The 26,663-nt window shown below is 38.9% G+C and overlaps 1 protein-coding gene across 1 annotated transcript; it reads left to right on the top strand.

Moving 5' to 3' along the window:
- Positions 1-6,684: 6,684 nt before the first annotated feature.
- On the top strand, positions 6,685-25,500 carry LOC119736876 (plexin-B1-like). Its single transcript, XM_038210886.1, has 27 exons — positions 6,685-7,102; positions 9,296-9,499; positions 9,843-9,968; positions 10,385-10,500; positions 10,889-11,021; positions 12,510-12,663; positions 12,994-13,093; positions 13,257-13,374; positions 13,686-13,817; positions 14,471-14,566; positions 14,735-14,843; positions 15,211-15,401; positions 15,816-15,970; positions 16,409-16,520; positions 16,652-16,788; positions 17,317-17,484; positions 17,963-18,044; positions 18,357-18,584; positions 19,126-19,302; positions 20,030-20,234; positions 22,204-22,371; positions 22,671-22,751; positions 23,196-23,377; positions 23,629-23,738; positions 23,984-24,146; positions 24,616-24,752; positions 25,172-25,500. The coding sequence occupies exons 1-27, from the start codon at positions 6,743-6,745 to the stop codon at positions 25,485-25,487; spliced, it is 4,260 nt and encodes a 1,419-aa protein (XP_038066814.1). The 5' UTR covers positions 6,685-6,742; the 3' UTR covers positions 25,488-25,500.
- The last annotated feature ends 1,163 nt before the right edge of the window (positions 25,501-26,663 follow it).

The following is a 26,663-nucleotide window of genomic DNA, read 5'->3' as shown; positions in this document are numbered from 1 at the left end:
GGGTTATATTTAAGATTTAATCTGTATAGAACATCAACAAAAAGAGGTCACGCTTAATTGACAAAAAGAACGACAACATTTCGGTTTAATATCCAGCTTTAAAGACATTCTTCATCTCAAGCCTTCAAGACATTTTTTGAGACTGGAATTTTCAAATTCTTCAGAATAATTCTCCTCAATTTTGCCAGCATTGTAAAAATGTTCATGAAAGTCACGTGACATTAAACTTTGTGTGCACATGTATAACATTTTATATTTGATAAAGGTATTCCTTGGTTTGTGTTTTCACAGGCCAATTTTTCTTAAAAGAAACAAAAGCCCCATTCGAACAAAATCCAAGTTTTAAAGGTGTTGCTACCCTTGTTATTGGTTCTCCACCATTAATATTGTTGTAGCTTGATAGCTTTTGATAAGACCCATGCAGTAGTAGATCCAGGTTGCTGAACAATCGATGAACCGAGTATGACATTAAGTATCCAGCACATCGGTGTTAACCAGAAGTCATTGTCAATTCCGAACCAATATTTCTTAAAGACGAGCAAATGCCAACTGCCTTTGGATATCACACCCAAACATTTTCCATTTTCCTTTCCACGGAAGTGAAAAAAGTTGTGTGTGTGTTTTTTTCAGAACGATACAAACAATGAAATCGACATCCAGTCCTATTTTTGGATTTTGTTTTGTCTCTTCAATCATAAAAGTATTTAATTTTCACCCCTTCGTATATTTTTTCAGGTAAACGAACGAGAACTTTTTCCCTGAAATTTCTAGGCTTTGGACAAGGGTCCGAAAGATCAGATCTGGACATTCGTTTCATAACCAGAAATTGACTTTGTGCAAAACCAACAGTTAGAACGTTTGTGAAAAAAAATCATTTAGAAATAAGGAGAACCATCCTTTATCTGTAAATCTTTTCATTGTATGGATTCCCTTACTGTACTGTAAACCTTGGTAATTTTTATTTATCAATTTTTTTTTTTTACAGCCTGTGGCTATAGACTTTTCTCTATGACCCACTGCATTGTACAAAACGGTGCATTGCCATCTCAAACATCCCCGTGAACTAAATATTATGGAGTCTTGTAGGAGACACTCCACCCTCCCGTGGGCAATTGCTCTGACTTGGAGCATCATCTGCGTAAATGTTTTTACCACATCAGCTGAGCAGCTTGGAGACCTGTCAGACTATGAGTTGTCCAGCTTTGACAATCCTGATATCTTGGGTGAAAATGAAAGACGGGCATCAAAGTTCAACCATTTTACCTTGAGTGACCATGGCGATGTGTATGTTGGGGCTGTCAATTGGTTGTACAGGTTGGACGGTAGTTTGGAAGAGATACAGAATGTTTCAACCTGTGGTGACAGCGTTTGCCAAGCTCTGGCCCAGGTCTCGAATGTACAGGTTGAGTAAAAAAAAAAGAAACACAAATTTAATCATATTGTTTTATTGAAGTTCTGCATGTAGCACTTTCAAAATCTAGGACATGAAAACCGAATTCATAAGCTTTCTTTTTAGTACTTTTCAAGTTACAGAATCTTAAACTCAACCACCGTTTTAAAGTTCTGTCCACGGATCACAAAAAAGGTGACCGTTCTTTCAGCAAAACGAAAACGATTCACAAATATCCCTATGTGATTTAATTGTTAAAGAACACTGAACTTTTTGTAATCCGTGGACAGAACCTTAAAACAGTGGTTGTGTTTAAAGTTCTGTAACTTAAATGTGCATGAGTGCTTTGAATGATTCTTGTACCTAAGGAAATCTTCTGAATTTGGCTTTTATACCCTGGATTTTGAAAGTGCTTCACGCAGAACTTCACTAAAACAATGGTCCCAACATTTGGGTTTTGGTGATTTTTTAACTCACCCTGTATAGCCCCGCTTCTATGGACCCAGAAGAAGTTGGCGGATTTTGTGGACAAAATCGCAAAGTTGCAAGCCTTTATTGCTTCTATTCATATCTCTCAGAAAAAAAAATATACAATCTGCCCATGGGCCGCTGGGACCTCTTACAAAATCTAAGGGATCACAAAATATAAATAAGCTTGAACGTGGGAATTTAGGTTTTGAGTACATGTATTTGCAACTGAGTTGTGCGCCATCTCAGATACCAAAAGATCCTTCCAATAAATCGGCAGAATTTGACGAACTGACGAATCAACCAGAACTGATCTTTCAAGCATTTTGGGATGCCATTCTAACATTTTATGATATCCTCAAGATGATCTGCTTAATATCAGGAAAAAGGTACATTGCTAATTACGCTTTTATACAAAGTGGCGAGTTTGCGGCAACTCAGATTTGTTGTTTATGATTCAGTGGCGCACCGGGGGGGGGGGGGGGAGAGAGATTGGTGGGCTTGAGCCCCTCCCCCAAGAGGTTGACAATTTGTTTGTTTTTTAGTTTTTTGGGGTATTTTTTTTTAGTCCCACGATTTTACCTTGGTGATATGTATGTGGCCTATTTTCGAGTAGTATAATAGGGGTGTAAGTGGCGCCACCAACGTCAAAATAGTCCGCCCCCGAAGAAAAGCAGGATGCCTTTCCAGCCTGCGCGCGCGCTCGCTGCTATGGACCTTTCTGCGCTTGGTTGGCAAACTGCATTTTTGCCAACCACGGCCTGCAAAACTAAGGTCCAACACTGTAAAAATATGGAAGAGTTATTACAGATCACCAAAATATTGTTTGATACTTGAAAATACAACATTTTCAACAAAGCTACAAAATAATTCCTACATATGCCTTTTTACTATGTGTTGATGGCGTTATGAGGATTTTTTTGGAAAAATATGTTGCCAACCACGGCTACAATTTATGCGCTTACGTCAGCCAATACAAAATGGCGCCAATGTTTACAAAAAAAAGAAAGGCCTATAGTTAGGACCTAAGCGCACCATACACGGTGTCGCACCGTCTGCTAAGTGCAAGCTCGACTACTACATAAGGTGTAAGATTTACCACTAAAATGAAAATGATGATTGTCAATTTAAACATTACAACCAGTGAATGGGTGTGAACCCTATCGTATGTACCAGGAAACTAAAGTCGGTTCCCATCGTGTCAAAGTACCTCCCAAGGCAGTAGTTCAACCAAACCTTTGTTAAACTTGACACCGTCTTTGTAGTGCTTCTATACATACAGTCAGTGTTTACTTCATCGAAATCAATGTAGATTTATATTTGCCCTGCAGTTGAATACACGTATTGTTATAATAGCGTCAGTTCGCTCCCGGAAACGACTTGTGGAAATTCGTAGCGGGGTTCGCTTTGCAAAATGACGACAAACATTTACTTTGGCAATTTTATATGCTTCGAGCGACAACCGTGATCTATATACCTTTACATTATTCTTGCTTTTGCTAAATTTTACATTCCGATTTACGTCAATTTCTGTGGCCTGTGGAGTTGAAAATTTTAGGTTTGGCGGCACGCTCAGCCGTTCATCATGGACACTCCTCGTTTGGTTGTATCCAATAATTATTTATTTATTTTTTATTTATCCTGGGTGATCCATTCAGTGAGAAAAACCTCACTGATCTCCCATGGATCCCAGCTCACACAAAACTATTTCTGCCAACCTCTTGTTAGCCGAGTAGACAACCCCTTAGCATCGTGATTTATCCACATGCTGGGTTTATTGCCAGAACCCTTTTTTTGCTATCTTGTAATGCTGGCATTATAAAAAAAACAGAACCAAAGCAAAACTGAAAGCATAGTAATAAACAGAGCTAGATGGCAATGCGTGCCATGACGAAGCCTTGAAAAACTGAATTTCTATGGTTCCATAAGTTCAATGTTCACTTTGTATGGAAATTAAACGGTGTGAATGAGCAGGAGTACACTCTTTAAAAAGGAAGTGTATTCAGATTTAAATGGAAAATAATCAGTAAACATCGGACTTCAAAGTTACCAAGGCATAACTGACAATTCTTTTGACATAATAGTCAAAATTAAAAGGGAAAATTCACTGTGAATTGGATTAATTTGTTTTCGTCACAACTATAGAGTTCTTGTCAGTCTCTAAAACCAGAGAAAACCAGTCAGTAATTTTTTTGAAAATATTTTGTTTACCATGGCAGCAACTTACACTGGGTGTACCGTCAACTGAGCGAGTTCACCAACTGTTCAGGGAACTGTTAAAAGACCTTTAGTTTCAACACCCGGAAACGAAACCCCAAAATATTTGAACCAGGCTTATGTAGAAACTCAGCTACGGCAACTTAACAAATGATGATCGTTGGCCTATGAAGAAACCTTTCTATTTAACATGTTTTTCTATCAATATGTGTATACATTACTGCACTGCGCACCCTATCGACATTAGATTGTTACCACTTTTGGTGTGTTCATGTTGCTGTGGCCATATATGGGTTGGGCGGTAGAGTGATTTACCAAACATGAAGAACCTTCATTGGAGTGCAGACCCCAGCATCAGTCACTGAACTTTTGCTCTTTAGACTAAGCAGAGGGATTTATATGTTGAGGAGAATCACGTCTCACACCTGAGACCGCCTAAACTGTCTACAACTAGCTGTTCTGCGTTTAGCCCGTTTGGCACGGTTACTAGTGGCGGTTAACGCAATTGTCACACGTCAAACTCTGTTATAGTTGTGACTGCTCTCGTACAATCCAATATTTCCAAGTGTCACAGACTATTTCCTGAGTGCTAGTGATTCAACCTACACTATCAGGTACGTTTGATATCTTGAGTTAATCACTTTTCCCCACAGTTTCAAACAGTCGTCATACAGTTATTGGTTATTCCACAGTCTAGTAGAATATAAATTATTTATGAGAAAGAACGAATGGGGAATTACGGGCGTATAGACTAAATGTGGAATTCTACAACGTTTTGCACTTAAGAGGGCCAGCGGTAAACAGATGGACTGTACGAACCTGCTTTCAGTCAAATAATATCAATAAGGGTTACATTTAAGATTTAATCTGTATAGAACATCAACGAAAAGAGGTCACGCTTAATTGACAAAAAGGACGATAACATTTTGTTTTAATATCCAGCTTTAAAGACATTCATCATCTCAAGCCTTAAATTTCCAAATTCTTCAGAATAATTCTCCTCAATTTTGCCAACATTGTAAACATGTTCATGAAAGTCACGTGACATTAAACTTTGTATGCAAATGTATAACATTTTATATTTGATAAAGGTATTCCTTGGTTTGTGTTTTCACAGGCCATTTTGTCTTAAAAAGAAACAAAAGCCCCATTCGAACAAAATCCAAGTTTTAAAGGTGTTGCTACCCTTGTTAATGGTTCTCCACCATTAATATTGTTGCAGCTTGATATTTTTGGTAAGGCCCATGCAGTAGTAGATCCGGGTTGCTGAACAATCGAAGAACCGAGTATGATATTAACTATCCAGTTCATCGGTGTTAACCAGAAATCATTGTGAATTCGGAACTAATATTTCTTAAAGACGAGCAACAGCCAACTGCCTTTGGGTATCACACCAAAACATTTTCCATTTTCCTTTCCACGAAAGTGGAAAGATTTTTTTTTTTCAGAACGATACAAACAATGAAATCGACATCCAGTCCTAATTTTGGATTTTGTTTTGTCTCTTCAATCATAAAAGTATTTAATTTTCACCCTTTTGTATATTTTTCAGGTAAACGAACGAGAACTTTTTTTCTTCAAATTTCTAGGCTCTGGACAAGGGTCAGAAAGATCTGATCTGGACATTCGTTCCATAACCAGATATTGACTTTGTGCAAAACCAACAGTTAGAACGTTTGTGAAAAATAATCATTTAGAAATAAGGAGAACCATCCTTTATCTGTAAATCTTTTCATTGTATGGATTCCCTTACTGTACTGTAAACCTTGGTAATTTTTATTCACCTATTTTTTTTACAGCCTTTGGCTATAGACTTTTCTCTATGACCGACTGCATTGTACAAAACGGTGCATTGCCATCTCAAACTTCCTCCGTGAACTGAAAATCATGGAGTCCTGTCGGAGACACTCCGCCCTCTTGTGGGCAATTGTTCTGTCTTGGAGCATCATCTGCGTAAATGTTTTTACCACATCAGCTGAGCGGCTTGGAGACCTGTCAGACTATGAGTTGGCCAGCTTTGACAATCCCGATATTTTGGATGAACTCCAAAGACGTGCATCAAAGTTCAATCATTTTGCCTTGAGTGACCATGGCGATGTGTATGTGGGAGCTGTCAATTGGTTGTACAGGTTGAACAGTAGTTTGGCAGAGATACAGAATGTTTCAACCTGTGATGACAGCAGGCCAGATAGTATGATGCCCTGTCACCTTACAAATAACTACAACAAGATACTGGTAGTTGACAGTACCCGGCCAAACAGTTTGATAACCTGTGGTGGTGTGTATGAGGGTGTTTGTCAGTTACGGCAGTTGCAGGATATTAGGAACGTGATGATGGAGTCGGTTCCCTACGTTGCTGGGTTTGAGGACGCACCTACTGTTAGTCTGATTGCTCCAGGAAGAAGTGGACAAGAAATGCTTTATGTGGCTGTTACATATAGTGGGAAAAACATTGATAATTCGGGAAACTTTCCAGCAATAACAAGAAGAAATCTCGAAGGGTACCCCTCTTTACCAGCACCGAATGAGGACAGTGCTATCTTAAATAGGGATGCCATACTTGCCAATTACAAGATAAAATATGTTAGATCGTTTGCCCACAGTGAATTCACCTACTTCGTCTCCTATCAGAAAGAAGATTTGAATTCTGCCCCGTTTGTTTCTAAGATGAGCAGAGTCTGTCACAGCCATGCAGACATCGACGCTTACACAGAAATTACCCTACAGTGCAGTGGATCCGATGGCAGTGTGTACAGCTTGGTGCAAGCAGCTCACTTTGGACCAGCAGGACCTGATCTAGCGGCATCATTCGGTCTCACTGCAGACGAGCAGGTGCTGTATGCTGTGTTTGCCAAGAACCAAGGAGCTCCGGGTACCAGTGATGTGCCCATCGATCACTCAGCATTGTGTGTGTACAGGATGACGGATATCTTGGCTGCCTTCAGAGAAGCAGTGCGGGGATGTATTCAGGATGGAAATACGTACTCTGTTGACTATTTGCAGGACTCTTTTTGCAGTACGATCGGGGTGAGTACAGAAGCATATTAAGAAAGATCCTGCCATTTCTCTAATAAGATTCAAAGATGAATTCCCCGTGCTGTTTTCGAGTTACACCTCTAACAGGTTTTTTTTCTTCAATTTCGGGGGTTTTTTTAGCAATAAACTGAGACATTGAATTATTTCTTCACAAATTTTAAATTATTGGCTGCTAGTAGACAACAATTCGGCTCTCGCAGAGCGGGTTATTTGTGTCCAAAATGATAAAATCCGAAAAAAATATACAAACTAAACAAAATCCACTTTTTGAAGAGCAAAACGTATGCATCTATACATTGCACGTCTACGAATCAAAAGGCGGATTACCTGTACTTTTGTGGCGTAAATCCAACCCCACTCAACTCAACCCAACGCAAATGCACAGGTTGCCTAACCTAAAATAAAATCGTCCAGAGTCGTCTTAGTAGTTGTAAAACAATTAAGCACTAAACGTGCAAAATATGCTGCTTTTTCACGACAATGAGTGAATGTAGAATAGCGAAGAGGAAAAACTGCAAAATAATGTAAAATGTAACATTTTGACAAAATAATGTATCGACGCCTATATCTTTCCATATGGGGACCAGGTCCAGTGAGTGCTTCTTAGCCATTGCTATTCTGCTCATGATGTATGTTACTGTAACCGAGCTGGGAAGGTTACGCAGAAGATTTGAAAGTGACACAGGGATATAATTCCACTTAAATGATCAAAATTGTATTACTACAAAACGGAAAAAACCGACAGTCACTCTTCAGCAGTCTGCAATAACAAAAAACAGAAGAATGGAAATTAATTTAATTTCAAATATACAATGACTACGAATCCAATTTTTCAGTTATTTAATTATTTTAAATAACCATCTCTCCTTATCCTTGGTTATCTCTCATCATGAGAAATTGCATTAGCGGTTTTATACACCTCAATTTCCATTTATTTGTTCCATAGAAATGTTTCTGGTGCGAATTTGCAAATACATTTCTTAAGAGGGGCAAAAAAATATTAAAGGCGTGGAAATTTAATCAAGGAGATATAATCTCCATAAGCACTTGCTAGGCAATAATTTTACAAAACATTAATCTCCAAATCTCCAATTTCTCAGGCACATTTCAAGCAATAATGTTCTATACACGTACCCAAATGTTATGGATGCTGGTTGTAGGATACACTGGTCTACTCGAGAAGGCTTCTCTATTTGTGACCATCGGGAACCACCAAAACCACAAGCAGTAGCTGTAATAAAATTACTGTACATGTACATACTAGGTAATCTCATAAATATTAATAAATGTTTCGATGAAGGAATATTAAATTCATCACTGCCAATAAAAATGTTTCATCGCCACTTTCGCATCGCTCGTTTATGTTAAAAATATAAGACATCGACAAAGAAACATTTTACAGACGGGACCTGGCAGCATAATTACAGGAATTTAAGTCTGGCCGGTCACATTACTCTGTTTAGGCCCTAAAATGCCCCCAAAATGCATAGCAAACCTGTCGTGTAAAGCCAAGCCCTCTGTCCAAGGCTGAACGGTTCAAACTGTGTTTTTCTGCAATAATGGTGCAAACTATAGGTAATTGAACCATATGATGGTAAAAACAAGGCAGCTTTCTTTGTAGTCCCCTCGCTGATGCATCAGTGTGGTTGCATAAACACGCTAAAGCGCTCATACTTTTTTTCTGATATAGGATTGGTAACGCGTGAATTTGGGTATGATAATTTGTTATAACATAGAAATCGAAATTTCTATTTTTTAATTGAGCTTAGGCTATTTTATTAACAACCGTAATTTCATCAGCAAGAATGTTGCTCTATTGTTAACTTTGAAGATAAAAATATATATCCTTTATGTGTGTCCTTATATTGCGTTTTTATTTGACATGTTATTCATTTTATTCCTAATTGATAGCTATTAATTTGTTATGACGATTCATTTTTTTGTATGAAGTAATTCAAATGTTTTGTTATATTTGTACTTCATTGTATATCGTCCACAATTCAGCCTTTGGGCTGCGACGAATCGATAATAAAACCCCTTAAATTAAATTGAATTGAAATTCTCGTTTCATCAACGACTCTCCTTAAACTTCCTGGATTCATGTGTCTTGATAACGACCACTGCCGAACCACGATATTGCTTAAACTGTTTTAATCATGTTTCTTCTTTCTACTTTCGTTATAGATCGACATTCTGGATCGCTATCTCTGCACACCCACGACCAGTGATAATAATACGCCACTATTCAAGTACGCAAAGGGCATAGCCCCCGTTCCATCCACGGCAATTCTAGAGCTGCCTGGTAGTCTCATGTCATCCATAATAACCACAATAGAAGTCAACCACACCATCGCTTTAATCGGGACATCGAGTGGAGATCTACTCAAGGTAAATTATCCCTAATCGATTTAAATGTGTGGCTGAAGTTGTCGTAGAGCCTAAATCGCAATGTGTAGCAACAGTTTTATTTCAAACCATTTTGTCCACACCCCTTGCACTGGAGACTTTGGTAACTATCACGACGCATTGATTTTTTTTAAAATGAGAAACAATTAGCTAATTTTGGTTTCTCTTAATAAATTGGCAAGCATGAACAAACACTCAAGGCAAGCAGTGCATGCCGGGTTGACCATGTCCATGTCAAAACTTCTTATCTCTCTATGTACAGTGTCGGTGTAAACAGATTGTTTAAGTCCATTATGTGTCATATAATTATGCATCTTGTCATTAGGTTCATGTGGAAAGTAACACTACCAGCCGACTTTATGAACGCATTAGCGTTGATACCAGTCCAGTTCTGCCAGATGTCAAGGTTAATGACACAACACGTATACTGTTTCTCTTGACGGAACAAAAGGTAAGCGCATACCTAACCTGCCGAGGAGGAATGCTTTTAACTGAATAATAACTCTCTCTGCTTGATTTAGCGTCCCCCGTGGGCTTCGCATTAGCAGAAAAGTTGACAGATTTGTCAACAGAAAAGTCAAAAGCTAAGCTGACAAGCAAATGTGTTTTTTTTAACAGTAACCAGATTTCCAGTCATTTATGAAAAGCCACAGAAACCATTCGGTGCTTTGAGTATTATTTATAACAACGAAAAGCATAGCAAATTTGGCCAAATGCACTCAATAAACATTGTTCCTTTGCTTCGTAAACTAAAAACCAGATTCAAGATTTTAAGAAAAAAAACCAAGTTTCCTGATGATGAAATCAATACTTTTTTTCTCAACATTAAGATTGTAATAAAAAGGTACAATATGTTTTACACTTTAGTTGGTGAAGCTTCGTATGGAGAACTGTGGCCAATACACTACATGCGAAACGTGTTTTGGGACTGATGCAGGGAATGATGGAGACCCATATTGTGGATGGTGCACTTTGCAACGAAGGTAAGTCATACGGGATGTCTCCAAAATGTTTGAGTGAGTTGAGGGGTGTAAGAACGGTAGTCTATCACCACTCAGACGGGGTGCAACAATTAGATTTGATGCGGTAAACAAATATAAGTTGTGCACTCTGGAATGGAAGTAATTTATTAGGAGAGTTCCCACAGCTGGTCAGTCTAGTTGATTGTGTCAGTGAAAGAACTTCATTTTTATTTACACTGTATATGATTAATACAGTTCAAGGAGCCTATTCATTGCATGGTTGTCAGATGTTATGTGTACGTGAAAGAAACAATGTTTCTCAATGAAATCTAGAAAGTAAAGCATTTCATTCTCTTCCGTTTTGGTTTTCGCTTTCCTGATCATATGAAAACATTGAATTCTGTCTTAGATGTACGAGATATTCCGACTGTCCATCACCTGATGTATCTACTCGATGGTTGGCCTACAATGCTGCTCAGTGCATTAATATTACCGATGTAGCGCCCTATGATAACCTACCAATAACAGTCACTGAGCAACAGGTGAGCTAGAGCCAGATGTATTGAGATTACATCTTACTCACATCTTCATACGAACAAAATTGAAACATACTTTAAAAATAAACACTTTCTTCAAAGTGCAGATTTGTTATGGACATATCCAGATAGGCCTATAGGTACGCGGAAATATTTTTTGTCAATGCGACGCCTAAACATGTATAGTTCAAGCGACGCCTATTGTTCAATCATATCAGGCTTAATTATTGTGCCTCCTTAATTGTGATGAGTAAATTTTGTATTGATTTTTCTGTATTCTTAATGAAATTTTGGCTTTGTACAGAGACCTGTTTATTTGATGTCAAAAATCTTTTTTATGCTTTGAAATTTGTGACTCTCTAAGAAAATTTGTCATACCTGTGTCTTTATACTGTATTTTCTTTGGCCCAGGACGATCACCTGACCGGGCGATAAATATGCATGGCACACTCCCGTTGTATATCACATTGTGATATCACATGCATGTAGACTAGTCCCCGCCCCACAGTCCAAACCATTATGCGCGGGCCGCGTTTAAACCAGACTATACTTGTACTCACTGGTACCCCGCAGTACTTTCACGTTCTACAATATAATGTATAGCAGTGAGGGAGCAGTGCATTTGCAGACGATATTTACTTTAATTTGGCGGCCAGCGACGAGCGGCATTAAGATTATGTTTACGTTTTGACTGACTCTAGTAACGGTGCCTATAGGCCTTCAGAACTTCGGAAATGCAGAGCTGACACAGTTAGTTTTTTTCGTATACGATCCTCATCAGCCTCATCGGAGGCACAGATTCTCCGCCCCAAAAAGGTTTTTTGAGCCGCTACAAACAACAAATAAAAGATTTAGCTTTTGAACAAGACTCATCAAACACCAAACGTTGTACCGACTACGCAGTCCGCGTTGTACGAGAATTCTGCGAAGAAACGGGCAGGGACACTCGTTTCGAGACACTTCCTGTGAAAGAACTGGACAGAAGATTTTTTTTTATTAAACTTTTAAAACCTTTACCCCAAATTTCCCTGAATTTAAGCTTGTTTTAATGCCCCTACATCTATATATGTTGAAAGAAATTTTTTCTAAGATTCCTTCAGTTTGCCACCCTTAATTTCCCTTAAAAAAAGCAAAACACATCATCAAGACAGAGGTATGACAAAACAGTTGTTGACTGATGTGATGTGGGACATGAGGGACGCATAGCGCCCGAGGAGAAGCCGAGGGTGCTATGCGTCCCCGAGGGTGCTCAAAACGTCATATCCCACATCACATCAGTCAACAACTGTAAAATGTCACCATGCGTCGGAATGATTCAGAATGTTGTGCTTCATGTACTATACCTGTCACTCATTCTCAGGTATTTGGAGCTCACCAAATTTATTTTAACTTTGTTTACAGTATCCCTGACTAATGGAGCTAACTATTGGAGTCATTGAATATTAATGAAATAAATATTAGTATTTAATATATATTTTTTACTTTCACTTTTAGATCACCCTGACTGTGCAGCAGTTACCTGATCTAGGGACAGGCCAGAGTTATGAATGTTATTTCGGGTCATTCGAATCTCCAGCTACGAAGAATGGTGAAGTACTAGAGTGTACGTCACCTCCTAGTGATGGGATACCTACCATTCCACAAGGAGGCAAGTGCAATAAGAGACACCCATATGAATTTATTCAGGGCAAAAATTTACAGAGTAAACATTCAAAAAGTCGACGTGTAGTTTCCTTCTTGTCCAAACTAGAATGAAATGATGTTTGTGAACAAGCGTGTTTTTCATTCAATCGCATTATTGGGCTAATCATAAGGATATCAACTTAGAGAATGTGTTCATAGGCAGTAAAATATGGTACACCGACTTGCTTCCTGTCAGCATGAAAATGATTTCTGCATTTGGTACCCACAATAAATATATTTGTAATTGTCTGTTTCAACTAATTAATGCAGAGATTTGTTCTCATTTATTGCTTAGATGATGCAGTAAGAGTAGATTTGAGTGTTAATTCATCTGAAACTTCAGTTCAATTCATAGACACCGACTTCTACTTCTATGAGTGTTCAACTCACACTTCGTGAGTATTCGAGCTTATATACCCTATTAATTAGTTGTATTTGAAATTCAATGTCTTTTCCTTTAGGTTGTTCAAATGCATGTTTTTTTTCCCCTAGAACGTCTGCCTGATGATATTTGTTTTATCTTTGAATATACGCAATTCCCTTTGGTTGTTTACGTAGATGTGTATCCTGTGTTGGTAGTCGCTGGGCCTGCGATTGGTGCGTGTTTGAGAACAGATGTACTCATGATAGCTCCACATGCACACGTGCTAATGAAATCATCATTACTGGAAATAACGTGAGAACAAGAATATACGAGCCAAACCAAGACATATTTTGAATTGTTTAAAAAGTATTATTGTACTGAAATATCTTGATTGTATAGAGTCCTATAGTTAGGTTGACTTTTCAGTAAAATACTTATTTTGCGCATTACTTAATGAAAATGGCACCGATTATTGTAATGGATATGGCCTCCCATTAAGCACCCATAGAAGTACTTTGGAAATTAGCCCATTCCTATCGGATGTCAGTTGATCATAAGTTTCAAATGTGCATTTTGGGGAGGCAATGACATATACTTTGTTGTTTGTTGGCGTTTATCCACAGAATCCAACCGCCTCTGCAGTCAAAGGACCTGAGTTTTGCCCTCAGCTGCTGAACCAGACTGCTGAAGTTCTGCTTCCTAATACCATTATGAGGAACATCACTGTCATTACTACAAACCTGCCAGAAGCTGGGGTTTGTTTATTAATGTCTGGAAAAACCCCCACAACAAACACAATGACAATCTGTAATCTGATAACCCCCGTCTATCAGAAAAGTCCCTTGTCAATGCCTGAGAGTGTCATTTTTCATACCAACCTTGCAACCTTGCTTAATTTATCCCCGAGAAGAAAATACAATTCCTCTTGGATTACTGTCCGATATAGTTTGCTAAATGCTATTGTTCTAGATATCTGACCTTCTTTATGACATTAAATTAAATGAATTAAATGCAAAGCGAATTGCAAAGTTATCATTAGCTGTATAATAACTATACTTTTAGGACCGCCTATGTAAACTTGAGGCCAGTGTAGTCGGTGCAGTTGCAAATGCTTTATGCACCATATATATAATATCATAAGCATTAACATTGCGTGTGCTTAGAAAGAGGTTAATATTTGAATGATAAGCTGTTCTTGAATTACCATTTGATGGCATGCAATATAAACATTGCATCGCATTGTCAAGTATTGAACTTTCAAATAAAGCTGTTTACTTCAAAAGACCTTTTACCGAGTCCATGAAAGGAAATACTGCAAAGTAAATCTGAGTTTGTAATTCTCTTTCCTGACTCACTTAACCTTGCAAAAAATACATTGGTCGTTACACCCTTTGTTTTCCTTGTGCAGATTTCTAGCTATCAGTGCAGCTTAGATGTTGAGGGATCGCCACAGGTTGTTAATGCAGAACGCAATGGAATTAGGATCACATGCCAAGCTAAGGCTGTAAGTTAAAATCCAACTTTTTTTGCCTTGGATTGCTAAAGTTTTTTTTAATAAGAATGAAAGTCCTCACTTATTTTGTATATTGGCCGGACACAATGTTGTTGTTTTTAGCTTCAGGTATCTTCAGGTATTAAAAGGTAACGTTGTTTGCATGCTTGCCTTTAACAGTACACATACCTCTCCAATGATGAACCAGAGCTGGAAGTGAGACTGTCTGTTTTATGGTCTGACACAAACGGTTTTGCGCACATCCTAGATGACATACATGGATTTGACGGTAAGGAATAAGGACTGATTAAGGAGTCAGTCAGTCTAAAATGGTTAGGTATGAAGACTTTATCCCCAAAACGTGATAAAAGTCCTTTTGTTACCTTTTAGAATCACACCCACTCCTGGCTGCCCGAATTCAGTATCGAATTTAAGAACACAATCACACGAAAATGATGTTTGTTTAATATTCTTTAAAGTTCAGAACCGTGCGAACTTTTTACTTTTTTTTTTTTAAATGTGTATATCGCGTTTTAAAAATATACTTTTCATATGCTTTTCATCGTTTGTTATAACACTTTTCGGTTGGAGGTTGTTCTTTAAAATATTGAGTTGAAAGACATGAGATTATCTTGTATTCTGCTCATATCAAATAGTAACATTGTACAAGTGTGAGGTCCAGAAGCCAGACTGCAGCCGTTGTGTTACAGCCCGCCCAGCGCTCAAATGTGTTTGGTGTGGTGCCATGCCGAGCGAGTCTGGTGTTTGCAAACTGAATGAAATTTGCAGTGAAAATAGGGTGACTTTGGATAACGGATTGAACTGCCCTGATCCAGTTCTGAGTGAGGTACGTTATACAACTCTCCAGTTGAATATTATTCGCTTAAATATTCCAGGTGAGGCTATTTGTCAACATGTTTGTAATTATACATAGTTATCACAAAGTATCAAAGATTAATGCCTCCAAATGAGGAACACCTTGTATCCATTTGACCTGCCTGCCTTTGTGACAGAAAGACAAAGAGGAAAATTTTGTTATGTGCACGATGGAAAAATTGTTATGATTGCATAAGCAAAGGTGTTGGACCTATCATAATGATAAAGTATGCTTATATGGATGACTGCATATGAGCCACCAAGCTGAACAATCTGTCTCTCAAGAGCATTTACTAAAAATGTGTTGTATTGAAATACATTGTTTCATGATACATGTACTTGCGTTTGTGCGTTATGGTATTATTGTTTCCAAATCACGCGTTAGGTATTTCCCTTGACTGGGCCCATTGAAGGCAACACAGTCATAGATGTGATGGGAACTGATATCGGTCGGAGATTTAAGGATGTTGTGAGTGTGATGGTTGGCAATCGGCCCTGTGATCTGGCTGGATTAAACTCAGACTACCAAATTGGAGCAAGGTATAGGGTCAAATCGTACTTCATGCAAGGACATTACCTTGTACTTTTTATTCAAGCTTTGAACTATATTCAGCTATTAAAATTTTCGTCTTTTTGTTCACATTTTTAAAGTCTTTCTATTGAACAATTTTATCTATATATTGCTCTCTGTCAGTAATAATACGTTTTTTCTCTATATTTGGAGGCAATGTCGGTATGCCCTGCTTAAAAATTATTCGAATTTCTAATCAAATTATTGTATTTTTGTCCCTACAGAATTTTCAATTCAAAATCTAGTCAACATCAGAATGTGTGCCATGTTGTTGAACATTGTCAAATCTTAAAAGTATACATTTTGTGCTTAACATGTTAATGTTATTATTTTCCAGAGTCGATGAAGTTAAGGAGTTTTGCTCAACCTCCTTATATTTCAAATTCACATATCATTTTACGTTTCAGTGTCAGCTGCAGAACGAGAGCAGAGAGTGTAGGAGCCGAGTTGGTTACTTTGACAGTCACGGGTGCAGATGGTACAATGCAGTACAGCTCAGGAACGGTCTTTAGCTTCACAGTAAGTCACGTCCTGCATCCGTTTTCTTTACACTGAGTTGACCCCTTAGGAATCTGCCTAACATTGGAACAAGCGTCCAGGAAAAAAGTTTATGTCTACTGTTATATGTTATATACTGTTTGATACTGCAGAACCCACGGATTACAGTATTTCACCCCCGCCTCGGCCCAGAAGCCGGTGGGACGGTATTAAGTGTGAATGGCACTGCTCTCAACACGGGACGCGATATTGAAGCGTTCATCGGCGACCGTCCTTGCATGATAACAGGGTATTGTGTAACTTTACCTACAAATCGCTATAAAGAAAAATCTAATTTTCCCCCTGAGTTAACTCTGGAATGATATGACTTGTAGCATTCGTTGGAAACAATACAATTAAGAAGTGGAATTATGATTAATTCAGGAAAAAGAGGGATCTCGTCAACATTGCTATTATCAGTGGCTTCAAATAATCAGTTCCTTCAATTATCATAATTCATATTCCCCAAGTTCACGACACTGTATAAGTATTTCGTTGTTGTGAATTAAAAAAAATATATTTCAATTAATTTATGTAAAAGTAGTACGTTTTATTTTTCCATGATTTTATTTAAAAATAGACTTAATACTTTCGTGAAGAATTACAACAAAACCGTCAAATTTTCATTTACCTTGAGGAATTCCATACAGTGACAAGGACCATTATTCACATAGATGAATTTCGCTTTTTCCTTTCTTCAGAAAGGGTCTAACACTAGATTTTAGTAAACATGGCCTCTGTCTTTTGGCCTCTGCTCCTTCTTTCCCAAATTATTCAGCCAACCAGTTGAATCCATGCTAGAATGCACAACCACTGCTGGCCAGGTTGGATATAAAGATGTTGTGAAAGTCTCCTTCGATGGGGCCATGAGAACCTCATCAGATATGTACACGTACACTGAGAATCCAACCATTACTGAGGTGTCTCCTCTGAAAAGCATCGTTTCGTGAGTCTACATGATTTTATGTCTTCATATGTTTTACCATGGGCTATATACTTCAATTTGTAACATCCACATTAATTTGTATCTTTACTGTTACAGCCTGTATTGTCAAAAGATACTTTCGGTGTTTTAAATTTTTTAAACTCTAACAACAAAATGAGGGCAATAGGGGAATTTTGGTCTTGGTATTATTGAAATGTTATGTTTCTGTTGTTAGGTAGAAGTTGTCAAAAAAGCAAGCTCCCAGTCAAATTTATGCTAGCTTGTTTTAAGAAGCAGACTAATACAAATCTTTTTATTACTGAAGACTACAGTGAAATGTTTTGCTTTATTCTAAACTTCCAAATGTCATTTGCTCAAATATCTTGAAGTGAACATGTTCTTGCATTTCTAAATTGTTTAGAGTGATGTTACACCAGCCCATATCTTTCAGTGTATAGAATATATTTTCAGTATTTGCTATCGGTATTTTAATTGTCAGGGGTGGTCGAATGTTGACGGTTACTGGCACTTTTCTAAACACAAGTAGAAACCGTCAAATCGTTGTCACTAATGCAAATGAGGTGAGAAATGTGTTATACTTATTATCCGTATAAAAGATTATATATCTGCCCTATCCTTGCTCAACCTCCCTTATTATATCTACTTGCTCCATTCTTCCAACATATAGGCCTATAATTGGAAAACATTTAAAACTTCTATTTTGCTAAGTTACTGCAAACGACCACTTTAAATGTGAACATTGCAATAAGGGTACTAGTAAAGAATGACAGCCATTACATCATTAAACACATTTCTGTTTTGAAGTAGGAACAAAGAGAGGTGCAATTGTCAACTGAATTGTCAACTGACTGATGTGGGTCTTTATTTTGCAGGAATGTCAAGGTGAATCTGCAACAGAGATGCGGTGCCCGTCTCCTAACATAACAGACCTCGACACGAGCAATAAAAACTTGACCTTTGGCTTCATCATGGATGGGGTCACTCAACTGTTAACATGGTCTCAGGATAACGATGCCAACTTGGAGTACTTTGAGGATCCAATGTATAACAAATTTAAAGGTGGTATGAAGGACAAAGAAGGAGAAACCTTGACAATCATGGTTGGTATACGCGTGTCTTATTCTATGCGCCTATCCTTTTATTGCTTTTTCTATCTGTATAAAGATATGGGGCCTGTCGGTAAACGTGCACGAAGCACACTTATACAGTGCTTTGTAAAGTGAAACACCTCTCATATGTGACTAAAGATACATTCAAGTTGATATCTCTTCCTCCTGAATCACGTGGATCTTCCAAAAAATACAATAGGCCTATCTTGGTAACTCTTGCTGAGTTACAAAACTTCATTAGCTCAGATCAGTCATTGCAAAGCGCAAATGTAAATGTGATGTGAAATAAAAGTTAAGGTTTTTTTTTACCTCAGTCCTCACACGGTGTGTAGAAGTACATGTACATGAAAAACGACAGAAATTCTTACGTGTGATACAGCCATATGACCTTCGTATTTAGAAATAAATAAAAGTGTTGAGCATTAATTGTCACAACCGAAAAGACTAAACTCTTCCAAAATATACCAATGCAGATACAAATAAATTCCCTTTAAAACAATTGAACTTAAATTACCTGTGGATGCTTTGACAGGGCGAGCGGATTGACAGCGCCATCACAGAGGGAGAAATCATCGTGACGATCGGCGTAGAGCGCTGTCCCGTTAGCCTGATCGCTGATTCAGCACTCGTATGTGAATTGCCCGAGGAGGCACCGGCAGCCGGTGACTACATGGGAAAAGATACCGGGAAAGGTCTGCCTGTGGTATGGGTAAGTAAGGGACAGATCCATTTTTGAATTGGGGGGGGGGGGGGGGGGTAGCTGTCAATTGTTCTTTTCTTTCGACATTTTTCCTTCTTGTGCGGCCCCAAGGGGGAGGTTTATCCCCTTACCCTCCCCGTATAGATCGGCCACTGTCCGCCCTTACAGACTTGCGGGTAAGTTTTTATTGTGCTAATTTGATATTATCCTTAAAAACATCTCAAAGAAATGAAGTTTTTCTGAAGCTTTTCAACAAAATTTTAAGTACAACCTTGTAAACGTGAAGTTCTTTCTCAGTGTTTGTTCAATTGTTTCGACATTATGAATAGTAAACCAATTAGAAAATTGGAATCAGCATTTCTCCGGTCAAAGAATTTCATAATATTCGGTCGTTACACTCCCGAAATCTGAAGAGAAGACCCCTCTGGCTGTAAAATGACCACGAAAACCGGCTCATCTAGGATTGGATATTATTAAGCTAGGTTTAAACATTGTTCCTCAGATGGATTGAACATCTGTTATACTCAATCCGAAAGGTTCAAAAACACCCAACATTCGGCCAGTTCTCCCCAAAACGTAATTACACTACTTTGTCATTGTTGATTGTTTCTTCAAACTTCAAGTGATTATTATACCGTCGATATTAACAAATTGGTTAAGTCTATGTCAGTTGTGTTGAATCGTTTATTCAAGTCTGTGTTGAATCGTTTATTATTTTATTTGTGTTATTCCATAGGTTCGCCACAATAACCTACAATCGAGGTTGGGCTATTTGGTCTATCCCAGTACGGTGCCACTTGTCGCTATACTTGTACCGAGTTTGGTCATTCCACTCTCCATGGCGATACTGCTCGCTGCTACCTTCGTGTATTGCAAACAGTTGCAAAGGAAGCGCACGCACGACCGAAGACTATTGGGCAGGATAGTGGCGATTCATCTCGGTAAGTGCTGGTGGCAAGAGATGACTTCAGTTTACTCGAATACTTAATTCCTAAGTGCTAGAAACAGGTGCACAAAACTGCGGTGAAGAGAGAGTATCATCTCAGTCTATATGAGTATGCTCTTGTAAGTTAAAATCATGAAAGGTTTGCGGAAACACCATGTGCGAATAATTTCTCAACTAAGAGAATGGTTCTGAAAAGAACCAGAGGTATAAACTCGACGTTCCGGTCAGTATGCTCTGACCGTCTTCAGGTGAGTGCCTAAACTGTGGTCCCATGGCCCGGACACACTTCAAGACTTCCTCCAGCATCAGCTTCACCATGGAACAAGAACAGCATGCCACCATTCCTTTCCTGGACGTCAAGAACTCCAGGAATCCGGATGGCACCCTGGGACATAGCGTCTACAGGAAACCAACCCACACCGACTGCTATCTCCACCAGCGGTCGTTTCATCACCCCAGCATCAAGTCATCGGTCAACCGCACCCTAGTACAGAGAGCCTGTGAGGTCTGCGACCAAGACAACCTCAAGCGTGAACTCAAGCACATCCAGGCGTCACTACAACGGAACGGCTACAAACCCAACCGCATCACGATCAGCAAACCTGACCAACGGGTCTCCTATACCCAAGGTCCTTCCACTGTATCTCCCTCAGTCACTCTTCCTTACATAGGTCCAGCTTCTCATCATCTGCAACGCATCCTCCGACAAGCCGGCGTCAAGGTGTACCACTCATCTGGCAACAAGCTCCAAGGCAGCCTCCATACTCAAAAGGAAAAGCAGGACTCCTCTTTCAAGGCGGGAGTCTACCGCATTCCATGAATGCGGCAAAGTCTACATCGGCGAAACCGGTCGGAACCTTCCCGCTCAAGGAACACAGAGCACATGGACGGCGAGGGGATTTTGACAAATCGGCCAATGTCAAACATTCCCACATCAACGACCACAAAGTTGATTGGGATGCGGCCGAACTCTTTGCACCGATCCAGTTCTGGCATCCTAGACGCATCGAGATCCGCAAGCACAACACAGTTCCGCAAGACATCGGGTTTCAACTCAACGACATCTGGCTCCCACTTCTCCAGACTGATGGGTCTCCTTTACCCTAGGTCCTCAGCTACCACCTTAGACTGATGGGTCTCCTATACCCTAGGTCCTCCCTCTACTGACACTGCAACCCTACTGTTCCACTTCAGTGGGCACCAAGATTGTTCTAAGATCCTGTCTACTTGGCATCCTCAAAGGATGCAAACTTCTCACTTCATTGACTTCGCCTTTTGCTACTTTCTGTATTCACTTTCTTAGAGTTTAGGCACTCTCCTGAAGACGGTCAGAGCATACTGACCGGAACGTCGAGTTTATACCTCTGGTTCTTTTCAGAACCATTCTCTTAGTTGAGAAATTATTCGCACATGGTGTTTCCGCAAACCTTTCATTATTAAGTTAAAATCACTTGATCGCAAGACGGCGAAATGGTAAACAACACGAAACCCTTTCAAATTTCAAAGCCAATTATCCTTCATCTCTTGTGTCTACCGGCTACTTATCAATTCCTAATTTTCAAACATAATTATGATAGTTTAGAAAAAAATTAAACAGTACTTAGCTGCACATCTTCGTATTAAACTATGTTCTACTTCTAAAAAAAACTCTCAAGATGGCTGCTAACGGGCAGCCGGTTTTGGATGGTAAAATACACGGCAAAGGAATTCAAATGGCGTGCTCCTCATTTGACTGTAAATTGTCAAGTTGTAGACAGGATGAAACAAATTTCTCCACACAAAAACAAAAATAAATATAGAACTCTTTTGTCAAGATTGTGTTTACCATTTTAGACAACTTGTGAATCTTGTGTAGCATGCAAAGGTTGTTTTGTCTGTTGATTTGTAAGCCTGAACGTGCTCGTAAACTTATCACTATATTACGTTATTTACTGTTAATGCGACATTGTATCTCTTTTCCTCAGAAATTGACTCCCACGTCAAAAGACGCAGGTGGTATAGATCCCAGAAACAGTCGGAATCTGCTCAGCCAAAACAAAAGCGCATTGTCCTGAACAACAAGGTCAGCTTCGTTCCCGACGACATTCATATCGACTTCAGCCAACTGGAATTGGGGGAAACTCTTGGACAAGGTAGTGACTTTGTACGAGGAAACAATGAACACTTTATGAGTTCAAAGTGTAAGCTGTTATTATACCTGAGAAGAAGAGGCCTACATAAAGGGGCTGTGTGTGCAAACCGTTATTGACGTGATTGAAACACATTTCCACGTTTCGACCTTTAGGAAATTATTTAGACTTGGCCAGTCGCTGGGTCTGTTAGTAAGTCGGTAGGTCGGTAGGTCGGTTGGTCTGCCATCTGGCTAGTTCTTCGGTACCAGCAAAAGATAATCAGCAAAGATGAGTATATAACACTTGAATAAATTTTACAGGTGCATTTGGGCGTGTACTGAAAGCTGTTCTACACGATACGTCAGGGGAAGATCAAATTGTGGCCGTAAAGACAGTGCAAGGTTGGTGATGAGAATGTCGGCCATTTGTGAGAGATGTTTACTATGACAGTATCATGGATTCAAAACAAAGCATTGAAAAGTTGTTCCTCGGTTAAAAAAGGGCCCATTTCAGAATGGTATGCATTTTGGTCTTGATTATACTTGTTGCTGATTAGAGTTACAAAAGAGGTGTTGGATGACCTTATACCGAGAAAGAGGAACTAAACAACATTAATCATTGTGCGTCTTGAATGAAAGAGCCGAAAGAGTCTTTTCATTCAGAATTGCGAATTGTAGGTTGTAAAATGATCTTGAACTGAATTGAATGTGTCTCTGGGTTATTGCATTTCTGTGGTTATGAAAATAAGTTGAAATACAAGTTCCTGTTTTTGTGTAGTAGCTTGACCAAATGTAAGTTGGGCGTGCCAGTTATCACATATAAATGCCTTACTTTTGCATGTATAGACACCTCGGACCCGAAAAATGTGGTGAAGTTCCTGGAGGAAGGCCTGATCATGAAAACCTTCGACCATGTCAACGTACTGGGGCTTCTGGGGTTGACCTTTGACGCGGACAAAAACCCCTTGGTGGTGATACCCTTCATGGCCAACGGTGACCTCAAGACATATCTGGTCAAGAAGAAACAGGTATGTAGTCAAGAGCGATCAATGTCGATAATAAGTAGTGGAAGGTTTGATAAAAGAAATGGTGATGAGTGGCATGAGTTTGGAACTCACTTAATGGTGATTTTGGTAGATGTTGTTACGTTTGATAATAAATAGTTCACTCACGAGATTTATTAAACAAAATGCTGTCCCATTTTGTAAACAGTATGTCATGTGTTTTGTTCTGAGTGTGGTATTTATTTATTCATTAGAGGTTTTTACTTTCAATTTAGACCTTGGCGACATCTCTGCTGATGAGGTTTGCCTCACATGCCGCACTCGGTATGAGTTACTTGGCTCAGCACAAGTTTGTCCACAGAGATCTTGCGGCCAGAAATTGCATGTAAGTGTATCCTCTCTTCTATATCATCCGGGGCTTTTACACATGTCTTTATATGTGTGTTTGAGTAAAAGCAAAATGAATGTTACGAGAAATCGGTCAGCTGTTTCATCGAAAATAATTTTAATGCACCAGAGATACCAAGGGACATGCATTCATTGAATTAACTCCAGAGTTCGAATTAATGGTATTGCAATTCTTAAATGATGTGACCCCAAAGTAAGATCAACGTTTAACAACCTCTTTAGGGTGAACAGTGATCTTCTGGTGAAGATAGCGGATTTTGGACTGTCCCGTGACATGCACGAATCGGATTACTACACAAGCGGCGATGCCCAGGCTAAGCTGCCTATCAAATGGATGGCTCCCGAGTCCATGGAACGTCGAGTGTACAACGCCAGGACTGACGTGGTACGCAATTAAATCCATCTTTGATTGGAATGTTAGATGATGTTTAGATAAAGATCTTAACGGAAAAGAAAGCAAAACACATCTCTTTGCGTTCTGTGGAACTATCCTTCGAAGAGAAACTACATGAACTTCGATGTCCAGTCATGAAACGTCAGTTTATTGATAATTTACATTGGGTATGTTTTCAAGGCGCCTGACCCTCATTAGCTGGAGTATTTCGTCTTAAGACGCCCACCTCGAACTGATTTCTAAGTTAACTTAGTAATGAACGTTTTTATTTCAATTTGACACAAGATCTCATTAAACAGTTCAATAAAGACTCAAATACAATGTAGTTTGGTCAATCTTCGTTAATCTTTGCTACCCTTTCCAGCTTGCTCATGTCAAGTGTTCGGTAGCTCAATTGAACAGGCATCATTAGAATGGTCTCTAACATTGACAGATATTTGTCTTCTTTGGTTTTCTACAGTGGTCATATGGTGTGCTCCTGTGGGAGATTTTCAGTAAGGGTGCCAAACCGTATCCAGGAATACCCAACCAAGATGTGTATGATTTCTTGAAGAGTGGTCAACGCATGGATGCTCCCAAGAACTGCCCGCCAGAAATGTATGTTCAAACAGCGCTCACCTTTACCTTTAATAATACATGTAACAAATTTAATGTCGTTTTAGCTGCTGTAAAAGTATGCGTGATTCTTATATATTTTACTCAATTCTTTCTAAAGGTGATGGGATCTTAATGCATCTATTTTACTCTCAGGGGTTTTACACAATTGAAAGTAGGTATAACACTCTCTAGTTGGTTGTGAGAAACAGTGAAGAGTGTTTTGTTCGGGGATTCAAATAAGAAAGGGAAACTCAATTCTCAAACATTTTTGTCAAAAATGTAGGGTTAATGTGCTCGAGTAATTAGTAATAACGGAAAGTGTATTGTCGTGGGTTTCAAGTAAAAATGCAAACACAATTTGATATACGATCAAGCATGCAGCATCTAATGATTCTTGTTACATTTCCTGACTGATACAGCTACGGCATAATGGTACGTTGCTGGCAGGACAACCCCAAATCACGTTGCACCTTCGTCCAAGTTGCCAACGAGCTGGAAGAACTGTTGGAGGGAGACCGCAACTACGTAGCAGCTCCTAGTGCGAGTGTGGTTGGTATGCGACCCATCGAACATCGCGAAGAACCTGGTGTCAAAGACGACAGCTATCTGGTCCCGATGCAGCAGGAGACCGCCTTTGGTGCTGACGGCCCGTGTAGTGACGGAGAAACCAGCGGGAGCCATGCGACCGCCGCACATGATCCCTTGGATTATGTCAATAAAATTGTCATTAGATAAGTGACGTGCAAATTCCCAGATAAGAAGTATCCGAAAAGAAAATGGTTTGAAGAAAAGTCTGTTTCAAGTGGCCAATATATTAAAATCTTAGCTTATCAAGATGGATCTATAGGACACACTCCTTGCTCACTTTCATTCATACGAAACAAGATTTAACCTTTCTAGCTTTTTGTCTCTGTGTGTTGGAATAAAATCATTTCCAATATATAGAAGATGGCAAGCTAGACTAATAGCTAAATCATCTGTCTTTTTAAGCGTCTCAACCAATGCCAAAAGCCGTTTTTGTTTTTCGATTGAAATTGTTGTGGTATTTAGTAATCTGAGGTATTACTGTCGTTCACCATCATTGAATCAAACGTTCATAAATACATATTTTTTTATTGCTGTAGTAATATTCGGATTTCCCGCAAATGAGTGTAAGATCGGGTTTAAAAAAAAATTGTATACATGTTATAATAATACCTGCGTCATTTAATCTAATACATGTACATATAATCTTCCAGTATTGTTTTCATTGACAATGCTTAGCTAGGCAAATTGCAACATTTTAAAACATGATCCTACGTTATCTGCAAGTGATAAGTTGCCGATTGGGAATTTTTGCACAGAGTCGTACACGCTGGACAATACATATTTTTATATAAAAATGGTTGAAGTTATCAGGAAATTAACAACTATATAGGTATCGTTAAAGGAACAAAAAAATAACAGCAATGTAATTTTTTTAACGTATTATACACAGGTTTTCCAGCATTTAATTATTAAGATAAATAGCGTATTACATAATTGATATTTTATATTTTGAATACATGTAAAGGCCTATATTCTTAGCTGACTCAGTATCTGTTCTAACGCAGTCGCGTGTGCACAGGGTTTCTCCTTTAATATGGTAACGACATTGATCGCATGTGTTAAACCGAGGGGTGTACAGTTGAGTCGCATGAAAAATGGAACCCCTTTGGATTGGTATTCAATGGAGATTCGAACATTCTTACCAACTAGTCTGTGGAGACAGATGCCACGTGCACATGTATTGTTCTCAAAAATAAATACGAAATGTAGCTCATTTTATTAAAAAATGATATCTTGTTTACCTAAAATATATACATTTTTGTGTGTTATAGGAGAGTCTTCTGTCGAAGGTGTTACTAGAAATAAGCGTTTTTGTAAAGATGT

Source organism: Patiria miniata, unplaced genomic scaffold (assembly GCF_015706575.1).
Source record: "Patiria miniata isolate m_02_andy unplaced genomic scaffold, ASM1570657v1 HiC_scaffold_3, whole genome shotgun sequence".
In the NCBI taxonomy this organism is placed as follows: Eukaryota; Metazoa; Echinodermata; class Asteroidea; order Valvatida; family Asterinidae; genus Patiria; species Patiria miniata.
Note: the sequence above shows the minus strand (reverse complement) of the source record. Positions and strands in the feature narration are given on the sequence as shown.

Bases quoted from the DNA above. Each gene is read 5' to 3' on its own strand.
- LOC119736876 (XM_038210886.1), top strand. From the start codon at position 6,743: ATGAGCAGAGTCTGTCACAGCCATGCAGACATCGACGCTTACACAGAA. The intron at 9,500-9,842 runs GTAAATTATCCC...TCTTGTCATTAG, and splicing joins CGAGTGGAGATCTACTCAAG to GTTCATGTGGAAAGTAACAC. The intron at 15,971-16,408 runs GTATAGGGTCAA...TTTACGTTTCAG, and splicing joins GACTACCAAATTGGAGCAAG to TGTCAGCTGCAGAACGAGAG.